We start from the raw sequence: 15,965 nt of genomic DNA, 5'->3' as shown, positions 1-15,965 counted from the left end.
TTCTTTTTTCTTTTTTTTTATTTTATTTTATTTATTCCATGTATGACAAAGCTATTTTCATTTGTGAAACAGAAAGCTGTTTCCAATCTCCAATGGTAATATAAAGGAAGGGGGAAAAAGCCTATTTTCACCCATACATATTTCTCTTCCGCAGTGCTAAACTACTGACATACAGTTTTTCTTAACTCTAAAAGACAGACTTTGGCACTGTTTTGTGAAACAATCCCAGAAACCTGACAATAAGGCCCAACTGCCTTCTTCTGCATTGACCTTGCTACTAACACATGCTACTCAAACAGAAAGCAAAAGCAAAATCTATATACACTCCTTACTAAAAACCTTTATTTTCATCTGTACGCTTCTTGAAAAAAGTCATATGGCCAAGTCACCCAATGAAAATGTAATTATCGGGGGCTGGGGATTTAGCTCAATGGTAGAGCGCTTACCTAGGAAGCACAAGGCCCTGGGTTCGGTCCCCAGCTCCGAAAAAAAGAACCAAAAAAAAAAAAAAGAAAGAAAAAAAAAAGAAAATGTAATTATCAATCAAGCTCAAAAATAAACTTGAAGACGGCACTTGGGAGGCTGAGTCAAGAGGACTGTTTCAAGTTTATGGTCAATCTGGGGGTAAATGGTGAATTTAAACTAGACAGGGCTACACAACAAAATCTTATCTCAAAAGAAACAAAATAACAAATAAGGAACATAATCAATTTAGGGGATGGTGGGAAATCACAGGACACAAAAAGCACAAAGCCTGGGCCCAAAATCTACTGGGAAAAACCTCCTGAACTTTTAAGTTACACGTGCTTCAGTTTCCTTGTTCATAACACAACACAAATGCATAGCCTATGTACACAGCACACATCTAGTTGGCTGCAAGTTTCGGGTGCTACTGCCATCCCTGCTTTCTCACTGGAACATCAATTGTGACTAAACATCCTCTAAGGCTTCCCTGCACTTCCCAGAAGAAACTTTACTTGCATGAAACACACAGCCAATACCAATAATAAACATTTCTTCAGACTAAAGTAAATGGTACCTGGGTTTTAACATCAAAAATAATTCTGGGCATAGCTAACAAAACAAAACAGAAAATGTTTTGAATGAGTGAATAAAGAGATAAACCACTGAAGTAACTAAAACAAAAAGCACCGAGCCAGGCACGGTGCCTGGTACCCATTACTCCAGCACTTGGGCAGTAGAGGCAGGAAGAGAACTCCAAGGCCAGCTTTAGCATCACAGTGAGTTTAAGGCCTCCTCCCTTTAAAAGGGGGTGGAGAACTTGCTCTAGAAAAGAACCCAATTGGTAAACTAAAATAGCTGTGTAAAGGAAGCTGAAATTAAACAAATTCTTCTTAGAAAAGCTGGGATAAACCAATGAGCTAGCCAGTGGCACACAAGAAACCAATAGCAGAATAAGCCTAACAGCAAACAGCAAACAAATGTAGCAGCGGGAACAAACTTCTGTGTCCCTTCATTGGCAGGATCTACCTTACAACACTGAAATAAAAGACTGACAATTTTTTATTTCTGCTAATGTATAATTCAAATTTAAACTAAAAAACTGAGCAACACACATACATGAAGACACACTAGTTGGGAAAAAAATAGAGAAAAGTATTTAGTTTTCCTGTAACTATCAACAAAACAGACTAACAAAAAGCTAGTGAGGTCTACGAAAGTTTTCCTACAAGCAGAGAGGGAAGGGTGTGGAAATGAAGACAAGGAACTTCCTGAAGGAAAGAAATACATCAAGGAAAAGAAAGTAGATGGAAGACATTTAAGCTCACTTTTAAAACATGATCAACAACAAAGAGTTAACGATGCGTACAGTCAAATCAACATTTCATCATTACCATCTATAAGAGAGAAACTTTAATTCAGCCCAAAGGCTTAAATTTGTTCAAAATACTTCTTAAAACTTACTTGAAAGAACACTAATCCACCCAAACATGGTAACTCACATCTGTGATCCCAACACTTGGAGGCTGAAGTAGGAAGATTAACAAAGTCTGGGCAAGCCTGCACTAAGTACAAAGTCTGGGCAAGCCTGCACTAAGTACAAAGTCTGGGCAAGCCTGCACTAAGTACAAAGTCTGGGCAAGCCTGCACTAAGTACAAAGTCTGGGCAAGCCTGCACTAAGTACAAAGTCTGGGCAAGCCTGCACTAAGTACAAAGTGAGTTAGTTATAGGTCAGACGAAGGTGCAAAGTAGACTATGTCTTTTTTAAAAAAAAGTAAAAGAAAAAGAGAAAGAGGAAGAACAAAAGAGGACACATACTGCAGTCTTCTTAACACAAGGTCTATTAAATCTACCTGAATGAAACTTGAGTCCTTTAACTATGGCAGTAATTATGCAAATGGAAGTAGTGAGACTTTAGTGTTTGAAAATTACTTGGTCTCTTAATTTACAATTACATTTGCACTATACCACAGACAGTAAAAAGATAAAGCTAAGTAGAAAACCAGGAAACCTCGAATTACAGAAGTAAACTAATGTTCTGTTAAGAATCAAAATGTTATTTAATTACTGAGCAATTTCTAATTCAAAATCTCTTTAGTAGCTTTGGAGTTTCTAAACCATCTAAAACTTATCACAAGTTAATGTACCATGGGAGGTGGTAAATATTTCTTAACTGTCCATTTTAGTTCAAATAAAAGCAATAAAACCAGAGACAATGAGTTGGTTTCCAAAGGTAATAAACTTTCCCCACCTCCAAAAAAAGAAAAAAAAAAGAACCACCAACAAATAACACTACATTTTTTTCATAGACAAATTAGCAATATGACGATGGTCTCTTTCTTGAGAAAAGGTGTTAGGTGACCAACAATATAATTATTACCAGACACCGAAAAAACAGACACAGTGAACTCTTTTCTGAATTGTGTGCAAACAAAGAAAACTGCCTTAAGAATATAATAACCAGCAAAACGCATTGTGTTCTAAAAACATAAGGTGGAAAAACCATTCTAGCTTACTCACATTGTAAAGTGGAGATAAGGTTTAGTGACAGCAGCTGGCGATGACTTCTTTGGTGATGCCGAGTGACAACTCATCTCAAAAATTGATAAAGCATTCTCATCTTCACTATCATCTAAAATCAGATTTTCTACATCTGTCAGAAGAAAACACAAGAATCCCAAGTCCTTTAAACTCACATAATAAGAATGCTAAAAGACAAAGAAAATGGGTTAAAATCAAGTGACATCATCTAATACACTATCTAGCAAAAATACAGATTATACAGACAAAATGATGGCACTGTAGTATTTTTCTAATTTATAAATATAAGTAGCATGATTCTATCACATTTATAAATTATTCACACTTAGTATGAACTGTAATTTGGGAGACAGTTGACTAACAGTCTGGGAAAGAAAATGGTGCCCTCATAAAACAGGCCCTGTGAGTTCAATTTGAACCAAACCAGCCCATTTCATATCCCATTCAGGCAGCTGAGCAAAAGCCACTTCTTCAAGAACAACAATAAGCAAACTGGGGGGGAAAACTGACCCGCTCTCTTTAAATGACCTCATGTTTCAATGGAAAATGTGCCTAATTAACATAACATTAAGGTAGGAGGGAGTACTTTTATCTTGGGAAAAAGAGACAGGTGGATCTCTGTCAGTTCAAGGCCAGATTGATCTATATATCAAGTTCTAGGTCAGCCAAGGCTACCTAGTGAAATCCTTTCTTAAAAATAAATGAATTAGTTAATTAATTTTTAAAAGAAAAGAAGAAAAAGAAAAATTGGGGAAGCTGGAGAGATGGTTCAGCAGTTATAAGCACTTGCTGCTCTTGGAGGACCAAAGTGGCTAGCACCCATTTGTCAAGTAGCTAATAACCACCTGTATTCTAGCAACAGAGGATTCAATGCACAGCATACACTGACACAGACACATAACCATATGTAAGAATAAATCTATGTCCTCTGCACACTGCCCTGCAGAGGACCCAAGCTCATAGCCCAGCGCCCGCATCAAGCAGCTCACCACTGCCTGTGGCTGGGCCTCCATCAAACTCTAGTCCCTCTGGTCTCTGCAGGCACCTTCCCTCAAGTACTCACACCCACAGACCCAAACAAACAAACAAACAAACAAACAAACAAACACAGAGCTAGATAGTTATCGACTCAGAGTGAAAGCACACCCATTCAAGAAGCATTACTTCTTCTATGGGCCTGAAGATTATTACTCAGTAAATTAACTGTAACTAAAATTTCTACTGAGAACACAATACTTTTCCAGAACTTAAGTATTAGCGCATATATCACATACATGTCTATGAGAAGTGCCAGTTCAGTGAATAAATACAGTGCTCTACGTTTAGCTGATAAAGAACCGATATCGGCAGAAATCAACTTTGGTCACACACAATACAACAACACACCTGTGATGTCAGCTACTCAGAGACTGGAACATAGTAAGACCCCAAGTCAAGGTTCCAAGGAAGGAAGGAGAAAGGAAGGGAGCAGAGAGAGGATGGGAGGGGAGGGGAGGAAAGGGAAAGGAAGAAGAAAAGAAAGAGGGAAGGAAGTAGGGAGATAGGAAAGAAATATATCATATACTTCTAAAACAAAAGAATAGAATGCTGTATAAAGTAAGACACGGGGCTGGGGAAATGGCTCAGTGGTTAAAGTGCTTACCATGAGTTCAGAGCTCCAGAAACCACATAAATACTATGTGAGTTTGACAGCCCTCCTATAATCTCTGTCTTGGAAAGCAGAAACAAAATATACAGAGCAAGCTGGCTACCAAGACTGGGGGACAGGCTCTGCTTTGACTGAGACTCTGAATCAGTGAATTGGGTGAAGTACAAGTAAGGAGGATCCCTGACATCTACACCATGCTCCAAAAGTACACACACCAATATGCATGTGCACCCACACACAGAACACACATGGCTAACACACATATACAAAAAAGAAACAGAAAAAAACTGAGGAGATACAGAATTACTCAAGTAAGAAGAGTCAGCAGTGGCTTTTAAAAGGTAAACAGTAAAACTAATAGTTTTCAACCTATTAGGAGATCTTTTAGGTGATAATGTCACAAACAAGCCAAGAATACAGGTCTAAGGAAAAATATTAAAGAATAAAATAAACTAGAAAATACATATAAAGTAATGAAAATATTTATAGCATGAATAAAATGTAGTTGTTATCCCACTAATACATGCAACTTAGTTTTGTTGGCTGGAAGTAAAGCATAGTTTGCACTAACAAAAATAAAAGTCTATGAAAAGGAGAACAATGCCATAAAATGAAAATTCTCAAATGGAGAAAAAGAATATCAAAAATCTCCACAATAAGTATTTTTTTTTTCATTTTACATTCTGATGGCACTCATCCCCCCACATGCCCCTCCCCCACCTTGTCCAGGTATCAACCACCCTAGCACATCAAGTCACATCCTCTCCCACCGAGACAAGCGGAGACAGCCCAGTTAGGGGAACAGGATCCACAGGCAGGCAAAAGAGTCAAGGACAGCCCCTGCTCCAGTTGCTGGGAGAACCAGCAAGCTGTATGTCTGTAGCACATGTCTGGGGTGCCTAGGTCCAGCCCTTATATGCTCTTTGGTTGATGGTTCAGTCTCTGAACCCCAAGGGCCCAGGTTAGTTGACTCCATTGTTCTTCTTGTGGAGTCTCTGTATTCTCTTAAAAGAACAAATGGTTTGGTTTTTTTTTTTTCTTTCAAAGTTTTAGGTAAAGATATCTGTGTGTCCCCAATTATAAAAATCATAAGATAAGCAAGGGTGATGACACCTATTTGTAATATCTGCACTCAGGAGAATAAGACAGGAGGATTGTTAGAAGTTTAAATATCAACCAGTGCTACACATACCTACCACAGACACACACACAAACACAGCACAGAGCCTGATTCACAGATATGCGCAGGACTAGTTGTCCACACCCTACCTGTCAACAAACCTTAAGGAACAAAGAGTTCTATGTAAAGTTTTCCTTTAAAAAAAATTAGTCTTTGAAAAAATGTATTTATGACAGTCAAACTGAATAATATTCATGATTCCCTAAATATACTCATTCGATATTCATTAAATAATGTCAATGAATATTAATGTTACTGTAATTCTCTGAACAATTTTCTATTTGGTATAAGCTACATACTAAGTAAAGAGGGAACTGAAATAAAATTAAAATAACCAAAACACACTATCTCATGCCAGGTTCGTGGCTTTAATACCAGCTAGAGTCAGAAGCAGGCAGACCACCCAAGCTGCCAGGCATACACAGGGACCCTGTATTAAACAAAGAAAGAAAATAAAACCCTCACTACTTCACCTTCAAACATAATGGATCTTATTTGATTTCAACATAAACCTAAACTTTTGGGGGGTTGGAGGGAGGATTAAACAAGGTTTCATGAGTCCTATGGACCTGGCCCTTAAAAGATAATCTGGAACTTCTGATCTTGCTTCTTCCGACTCTCCAGTGCTACAGGTGTGCGCACATTATGTCCAGCTGACACAGAACTAAGAGTTGAGTCAGGACCTCAGGCAAGGCAGGCAAGCATGCCTCTCACCGACTCATCTCCAGCAGAAATTTCTTTTTATTTTCCTCATGAGAATGTGTGATTTTTTAAAAAAGATTTATTATTGCTTACATGTATGCCTGCAGGCCAGAAGAGGGCATCAGATCCCATTACAGATGGTTGTGAGCCACCATGTGGTTGCTGGGAATTGAACTCAGGACTCTGGAAGAGCAGCCAGTGCTCTTAACCGCTGAGCCATCTCTCCAGCCCAAATGTGTGATTTTTAGGATGATGTTCTGATTTCATCTCAGGTCCAAAGTACAGGCTTGTGGCTTAATTAAATTTAAAATTATGGACAATTAGGTTGAAATTTACTCCCTTACCAACAGCTCACATTTTAATCAACACAAATGAAGAGTGCTCTGTCAACATCATCAAAATGAACTGAATCTACAGAAGCATGGGCCATGCAGGCAGGCTCCCTGAGCTTGAGTCAGCCTCAAATCTTACTGAGTGACCTTACGTTACCCAAATTACTTAGAATCCAAAGAGCTCAATCTCCTCCTAACGCATAGAACTTATATATGGATAAATGAATGATAATTTATGCAAACACTATAAATATAAGCTATTATTATTATAGTCAACGTTCTAAGTATAGTAACACCCCTATATTGAGAGTGAATGAACATTTACCAGGCAACCACCATTTCCGGGCAACATGTGAGTTCTTAAGTATTCAGTGATAAGTGAAATAGATAAGTTCTAACTAATCTTATGAAAAACATGTTTTTTTCTTATTTTCACAATAGAAAAGAGTAGCTTACAGTACCTTCTTTCTTGTCACTCTGGCTTATTTCTGCATGAGGAAATATTTTTTGCAGGACTGCTAAGATGTTGTTGAAACTTCTTTCTAGCAATGGCCTTATAATGGGGGACAGCGCCTGTCCTGAGGACATCACAGCACGTTGGGAAGCAGGCACAATGTTCTGCATTGCACGGTAGAAGTCTTGGGCACTGAGCACTATTGAGGAAACGTCCAGCTGCAGTTTATGACTGCTAGCATAGATCTGAGGGTAGCGCCTGCGAAGGGCAATCAGGGCAGCTTCAGTACACAGGGCCTTGATGTCAGCTCCACAGTAGCCTAATGCAGAAAACGAGAAAAGCAACAAAATTAACTTAATTCTTCCAAAGACCAGTATAGTTTGATAATATATATATTTCTATCAGAATAATCAGTAGTTATGTACTATTTTAATGACAAAATTAAAATGAACTCTTTAATAAAATCACCTAACATAACTGTTCAATTAAGGACTAATACGTATTTATGACTAAAAATGTTGTATTTTAAATTAACAAAAATATAAGCTAATAACATTAATATAAAAAAAGTCCCATATTATGTGTCAAAACCCACTGAATTACATTTACATTTCAGTCTTTCATAAGCAACCTTAATGAATACTTTATCCTCACGATATACCACTGTGCAACATTCTTCGTCTTTCATTTTATTTTGAGACCAAATCTTGCTAAACTGCCCAGGCCTCCTGCCCTGGCCTGCAAGTACCTACGATTATGGGTGTGTGTCACCACTCCTGGCTTATTTTTTCTAATATTACTAACTTCCTAAACACATATGAAAAGGTGGTACAAAGGAATGTATCAGGAGAATCTTCAAAAACTTGTAATTTACCATCAGACCTAAGCACAGTGCAATAGTCGTTAACAAGCAAATATCCAAAACACTGTGATTCAGCATTGTAATTCACCCAGAAGCTCCAAAGCCACTAGAGGAATGAAGACTAAAAACCTTTCCTCTCTCTTCCTCACTTCTCCTCTTTCAATAAAGACCGCCCAAAGTGGGGGGAAAGAAACTTTATGGAAAAAAAAAACTTTACAGTGTTTCCCACAGTGACTTTCATTATATACCTATTTACTTCTATAAAACATACATTTTAAAAACATGATCTGCTAAAGACCCATGTCACAAAAGGGAAAAACAGAAAGGGAAAAACAAACAAAAAAAAAAAAAAAACCCTTCATATTAGCCAAAGATAGAAGATAGTTGCTTACAGGAAACTATGAGCAACTAAATTAAACTTCACTTGGTCGTCCTTATCAGTACACCAGCAGGGGGAGCCTTCTGAACAAACTGTAGAACACTGTGCCTTACACTCAGGGACCACTACTGAGTTTACCTTTCCCTTCACACTTCACATTGACTTTATGCAGCTTATAAATGCCAAAATGAAAATGGTGCTTACAAAAGGAAAAAAAATGACTCATGAGTTTATAATCTGTGAGAATTTGCCTCAAAAACTGTAGATTAAGCATAAATATTATAACGCTCTATCTCCCAAATCTTCAGAATAATTGTGGTCTTCTATTTTATACTTCTCCATTAATACATTTTTAAGTACATTTTTCTTTAACATACAGTTGTTATACTATTTCAACAAAATGAGTACAGAACACTTTTGTAACATTATAAAGAGGAAAATAATCACAAGTACATGAATTTGTAAAAATAAAAATAAACTACCATCATCAAATAAGAACCATATTTGTATTTCTGATAAATGTCTGCACGGTTAATGAACATGCAATGGTCCTCTTTACAACAGCAGCTCAAGTTAACAGGGAAAGCTCAGAGGCCGGAGAGATGCAACAGCAACTACAGGCTATTCATACGTTCTCCAAGAATGTAAAGCGCTGTGTTTGCCGTAATACCATGTTAATTATGTACAATGGCAATATGCTACTCACTCTTTCCTACGTGAGTCCACAAAGTTGACTAGACCCCATTTTTTAATTTTCAGTGGATAATCACAATCAATAGACAAAAAAAAAAAGAGAGAGAGAGAGAGAGAGAGAAAGAAAGAAAGAAAGAAAGAAAGAAAGAAAGAAAGAAAGAAAGAAAGAAAGAGAAAAAATATTTTCTCTATCTCCTTGTGAGAATGTTACTGGCCTGTATCTCTGGTTCTCAATTAAAAAAAAAAAATCACCAGAATAAATACAAACTCTCAGGCCTCACAACAGTGAACTACTCTCTGAGAGTTTAAATTTTTAAGTATATATTCTGAGAAAAATTTAGAAATTACCCTAGCATAAAAAAGTTGAGAAGCATTCACTTAATATATGCTTCACTAGATTCAAATACTGAATTAAGGTGCATCCGAATCATGGCCAAAATGGCTCTGCTTTGGATAAACACTGGCCAGGATCCTAGGCAGGGCTCTGTCCACTATAATTGATAGCACAACTTGCATTCTCATGAGGGTTCTGGCTTAGGAAACAGATGATAATGAAATAATAATACAACCTGGAGAGTTAAGAGTTGATACGCTTTTCTTTAAAAAACGTCCCTTTTCAAAGCCCAGATCACCACTCCTAAGCACTGCTCTACTGAACACTAACAGAGTGAAGCAAAGAAAAGTGTTTTTTCATGTGATTATTAAGTTACAATTTTTGTGAAGATTGAAAATATAACTATAAAGGGATTAGATTAGAAACAACGGTCAAAATTTTTGAGGCTTTCTTAAAAACCAATTACAAACAAAATGAAGACCCCAGATATAGATATTTCATAGATACGTTTTCATTGTTTTAAGCGTCTCACTGAAAATAAACAGAAAAAATACTAATCCTTTTTATTAATTGTAAACTATTATTTGTATAAATTTTCTTGACACCAGCTTTTTATGAAATGTATTTATTACTTAAAAAGAATACCTGATATGAATGCAAAAACCTCCAAGCTATTTCAAGGTAAAAGTTACAAGTCCGTAGCCAATAAAAGGCCAACTATCCTTGCAGATATTCATCAAGACTGCATAACCTTTTATTAGGCATAAATCTCACTGAACTGAAACCATACATGTTAAAACATATTTATGGTATATAGTAATAGTCAAAATGAATTTAAAATTTATTACTGTTCTATTCCTACTCGAAGCCCTGCATTTGAGTACTCTTAACATGAACAGATTTCTTAAATGAAACAAATGCCATAATTGAACACACAATCATTTTATTTCAAAGGAATTTTATTCAACTCTCCAAGAAGCCAACGATATATAAACATATTTCATACATACTGCCTGCCACCGCATAAAAAGAGGGACAGCAAGAAAAGTTTCAGTCCAGTAAGACATTACATTGTAAATACCTTTAAAGACCAACTATAAGCTAAAATAAATCACTTGGAAAAGTGTAGAATACTGGCTGACCTTTGGAAACACACATGAAAATTGAGATCGAATATTAAGATAAGGAATTAAACTACAGTGTGCAGCATCTTAGATGAAAGGTAGGGTAATAGACAGTGATTTTGGAATAGCTACTTAAGGAATTTCTCACTTCCTAAAGATGTCTGTAAATTTCAACTAAGGGTCATTCTGTGAAAGATTCACAGAAAAATCTACAAAGGTTCCCAGTCTGATCTAAACTCTAATACCATAATATGATAAATAAAGGGGGTGGGGAGAGAATCTAAAAAGGAAAGACTGGGTTTGGTTTGGTTTTGTCTCGTTTAACCAAGTACCACCCTCTCCCATAAAGCAGCTCAGGGCTTTGCAAAGATCAAGCCAAATGTACATGAAATGGGTCTGGCGCATGCTCTCTTATACCAGGCAAAGCTTAAATTGGTGTAGTGCTGGAGAGATTTACGTTTTCTCCTCACCAGAAGATGTCGAGGTCTTTGTGGTTCAAAAGCTGAGGGATGCTGCTTCGGAGATGGAAGTCCCTGTGGATGAAGAGGATAATTCGGATGTAGCTAACTGAATGGACTAATGTTCTATTTAAGTTTTCATTATTTGATAGTGGATCACAATGAATTTTTTTAACTAAGTTGTTCTTTTTGGTTTTGGTAACTTTAAAGTTTTCCCAAGTAGATATTATTAATGGAGTTATTTGAGGAATTTCTTAATAATGCTTAAAATATTCATGGAGACAGGTAGTTTTTATTTGTTTTTTTATATTTTGCAGAGTCTGAAAGAGATCCATGAAATAGGTTTAGTGCATGCTCTCTTGCCAGGAGGAAGGAGGAAGAAGAATGAGGGAGCTTTCCTTTGTGTGCATTTAGTTACTACTGACCTCTTATTTCAGAGCTAGCTAGAAGAGAGAAAGCCTTGAGCTCCATCTCCTGTGGCTATCAGTGCTCTCAGCCTCTTAGGGCAGCAATGCTCATTTACTCTGTGGTGAGGTTTTCTACTGTGATGTATTTAAATTAAGGCGAAAAGTTTTATATTTGAGGCAATACTGGCAAATACCAGTAAGTATTTTCTTTGATGATTCCTCCCACCCAACTTCTTTCTAGACTATAGGAGCCCATTAGTCCTGTCCATAAAGCATAGGAACTGCAGTCTTGTCTTTTTTCTCTCATGTTTATTTTTCTTAGTAAAATGTCTGAGAAGGGATAATTCCTAAAAGGAGACACTGTAGTAACATGAAGGACGGTCAGCATTCAGTGAAACCCAGGTCGCTTCTAAGCTTTGTTCATCAAACACCTGACATAATGAAAATTCAATTCAGTGAAACTTTAAGTGAAACATTTTTATAACTTTTAAATATGAATGCAGAGCCATCTATTACACAGTTAAAGACATAAAACTGTACTCATTCACATTTCAACATAAAGGGGACAGGACACTTAATAGGACAAGCAGTGACAGTCAAGAGTTCAAATAGGAGCACTCACCAACACATTTTTCTGCCAACTCTCCTAAAAATGCATCCGACAGTTTTGGATTCCAATCCCTGGTGTGGATCTGCAAGATGTGCTTTCTGGCCTAAGAAGAAGAGTACAGCAGCATAAGACAGCACCAACTTCTCATGTGTTTGCTGTAACAAATTCTAACTGTAATCCCACACTCAGTCATTATCTGTTTTAAAAGAATTTTAAACACCTTGGCATTCATATCAACCTGTTGGTTATAAAGTCTAAGATTTGGGGAGCTGGAGAGATGGCTCAGTGGTTAAGAGCACTGACTGCTCTTCCAGAGGTCCTGAGTTCAATTCCCAGCAAGCACACGGTGGCTCACAACCATCTGTAATGGGAACTGATGCCCTCTTCTGGTGTGTCTGAAGACAGTGATAGTGTATGCATAGACATAAAAAGAAAAATTAAAAAAAAAAAAACCTAAGATTTTTATCTGTTTCATGAGTTTAGACAATTAATATTCTAAGAGGTAAAGAAACTTTACTGGTAGCATTAAATAGTGAATCGCTAATGTGTGGCTAGATGTTAAAACTAAATTTTACTTTGCTACATATCACCTTTTAGATTTTATTATTAGTGGTGGGGAGGTAGGCAGAAGTGTGTATGCATGTGACATCACAGAAAAACTGTTGGAATCATCTCTCTGCTCCCACTGTGGAATCTGGGGAACAAAATCATGTCAATAGAATCCCCCAACAAGCGCTTCTTCTCCTGAAGCCATCAACAGCCCGAGACTGCTTTTTACAGCAAGGCTGTGAAACATTCCCTCCAATCTCTTCTAATTGTCTCCTGAACAAACTCTATTCCAATCAAATGTATGCAACCACGGTTGAGAATCACTGGTAACTTAAACATGCTGCTAAAGACAACGCCTGAACTTCTTTCCTCTTCTCATTAGCAACTGGCAAACTAACCACATCCATGCTCTCACTGTGGTCTGTTCATTTGGCTTCAAGCACATCGATCTATCCCTGTATTCTGCACCCACTGCCTACTCTGTTGGACAGAAGATGAGGTAACTCATCTAGTTTCATGGCCTTAAATACTACATAAGAGTAGAAAACAACATACATCTCTTCCAAAAGCCAGGCCCAAGAACACTGACAATGTCCCTATGAACAAAACATATTTCCCATGAACTGGTAGGCACAACCCTGGGCATAGTCTGTTGCTGGATATCACAAACTGATAATTCTCTGTATCAAAACAGAATATACCCACTTTGGCCATATCTCCTACAACTGATTCACCTCTGGGCCCTGAACTGTTCTGGCAGCTGCACTGAGCAATGAAAGTGAGACTATCTCCAACTCCAACCCCTCCCCAAGGTGGGGACCATCCTAGACGGGACAGAAAGGATGTAGGAGTGAGAAGGGTGAGCGTTGTGGAATGTCATGAATTCACACCAGCTGCCATTATTGGCACAGATAGGTACAGAATCAAAGAGGGCTGCAGAAAGCCCCAGCCCTGACTAAGGAGCCATCAGGGGTGTGGGCACTGGTAGGCTGCCCATGCTCCAGTGAATGACTCCAAACCTATTTACTATGTGTATATGGGCAGCACTAAGTAGACCCAATGAGATAGTTTTTAAAGGGGTGGGGACCCAAGAAAACACAAAGTAAAGGGAAGAATGGGTTGCTACTGAGTGAGGATCCAGGGCAATCTGAAGGGAAAGAGTTGTGGGTGGGTATGATCAAAACATATACAATTATGAAATTATCAAAGAATAAATTTAAATATTTTTAAAAGAGCAAGAGAGACTATATGTGCTGTCCTAACAAAGGTAAACTTGGTAGCATTTTGAAGTCTTTAAATTTGTTTATGGATTCAAGTCTAAGTCTATAAAGGGTAGGTATGCAGACAGATGTCAAACTGAAGTATCAGAATATCCTACGAAGAGTGCAGTCTGCCTGGCAATCCTAACTGCTAAGTCTTCTACATCTAAATATGTAAGTCAGGCATTTCACAGACAGCAATACTCGTTCCTAGTATATCCTCTCCAATATGAATTCTCCATGGAAATTTAAGGAACAAATCAACACAAAAATTTCAATTACAATTAGGAAGGAAAGAACTTTTTATAACTTACTAAAAACCATTTTGTATACTAAATGACCATCTTTAGGGAACATTTTTTAAATAACTCAACATAACAAATACTATTTACTGCTTTTAACTAACTAAACTTTTGTATGTTAACTATGGAATTCTGAGTAAAGGATATCTATGGACATATATTTAGGGAGGGTGGCTGCAGAGCTGGCTCAGCCCCAGAAGCTCCATCTGTAACTTCAATTCCAGGGGATCCAGTACCCTCTTCTGGCCTCCGCAAGAACCAGGCATGCACTTAGTACATTTACATACATGCAGGCAAAATACTCATACTAATAAAATAAAAATAAATAAATGTTTTTTAAAGTTTATTGGGGGAAATACCTAGTCTGGCCAACTAGAGACACATAACAAGTAAACATGATAATGGCGTCAGTGCTGCTGTGGGTGTGGAATAAGCACCTGCAGAAACCCAACAGGAGGCGTCCTTTCCCTGCGCTTCTGGAGCACTCTGATAATGCTAGTAGAGCAAGAATGAATTGTTCAATAAGTATACATAGTTGGCTACTGTTGTTCTAGTTGTTCTAAGCTACCACGTAACCCACACTGACTAAAAACTTAGAATTCTCATGCTTCAGTCCCAAAGTGCTAGGATTAAAGGCAAGCATTAACAAGGAGTGCTACACAAGATTTTTTTTAATTATTAACTAAGATATCCCATAAGCAAAAATTAGTGAAAATACAACCTTCAAAGCTTCTGCTGCTGAACTTTGGGGGCAGGTTACTGGGGCCTGCTGGGAACAGAACTTCTAAAAGGCAACTATGTCTGCAAGGCTGTAGTGCAAGGCCATTTTTGCTGGCTATAAGCGAGGTCTCTGGAACCAAAGAAAGCACACAGCTCTTCTTAAAATGGAAAATGTTTATGGTCAAGATGAGACTGAGTTCTACTCGGGCAAGACATGTGCTGATGTGTAGAAAGAGAAAACAAAACAAACAAAAACCCCAACATAGAGACTTCCTGAAGGCAAACCAAACAAAATCAAAGTAATTTAGGGAAAAGTAACTCAGGCCCATGGAAACAGTAGCACGGCTAGTGCCAAATTCCAATGCAACCTTCCTGCGAAGACCGTTGGCACAGAATCATGTGATGCTGTGCCCTTCTTAGATTTAAACTAATGCAAAGTTAAAAAAAGCAAAGTGTGGCAAGGGGTATCACCTTCAGTATATGCTTTGTAAGTGAGTTACATATGTGTGTATATACACACACATGTATGTGTGTGTGTATACATAAGTATACATGCTCATGTGTGTATACATACATATATGGATACACACACGCGCACATGCATACAGCACACTTACATACACACACATACACACACACACACACACACACACACACACACACACACACACACACACACACACTTACATATATCAACAACAACAAAAACTTCTTACCCTTTGATCAGGCAGGTTGAAAAGAAATTCTCTGTCAAAACGACCAGGTCTCCTGAGTGCAGGATCAATAGAGTCAAGTCTGTTTGTAGCACCAATAACAACAATTTCACCTCTATTATCTAATCCATCCATAAGAGCAAGGAGGGTTGACACTATAGAGCTGTTTAAAAAAAAAAAAAAGCCCATGCAAAATTTGACAAAAGAAAAAATGTAAACATTCGTGTTAATAATA

The 15,965-nt window shown here is 37.6% G+C and overlaps 1 protein-coding gene across 17 annotated transcripts in view; it reads right to left on the bottom strand.

Moving 5' to 3' along the window:
- The window catches only part of Atad2b (ATPase family, AAA domain containing 2B), a 143,473-nt gene that overhangs the window by 78,358 nt on the left and 49,150 nt on the right, over positions 1-15,965 (bottom strand). For 16 of the 17 annotated variants that reach the window (XR_015622087.1, XR_015622088.1, XR_015622085.1 and 13 more), the window contains exons 14-17: positions 15,734-15,893; positions 12,200-12,290; positions 7,328-7,639; positions 2,984-3,116 (exon numbers count right to left, since the gene is read on the bottom strand). Coding sequence is in view for 10 of the 17 variants with exons in the window: in NM_001427483.1 (NP_001414412.1) it covers positions 2,984-3,116; positions 7,328-7,639; positions 12,200-12,290; positions 15,734-15,893 (696 nt within the window). In the remaining 7 variants the exon portion in view is untranslated. Of the gene's footprint in view, positions 1-2,983; positions 3,117-5,700; positions 6,828-7,327; positions 7,640-12,199; positions 12,291-15,733; positions 15,894-15,965 lie in introns of those variants that run through there. The other variant, XM_087554261.1, reaches the window with a different exon arrangement.

This window comes from Rattus norvegicus, chromosome 6, assembly GCF_021556685.1.
Source record: "Rattus norvegicus strain SHRSP/BbbUtx chromosome 6, alternate assembly SHRSP_T2T, whole genome shotgun sequence".
Lineage (NCBI taxonomy): Eukaryota > Metazoa > Chordata > Mammalia > Rodentia > Muridae > Rattus > Rattus norvegicus.
Note: the sequence above shows the minus strand (reverse complement) of the source record. Positions and strands in the feature narration are given on the sequence as shown.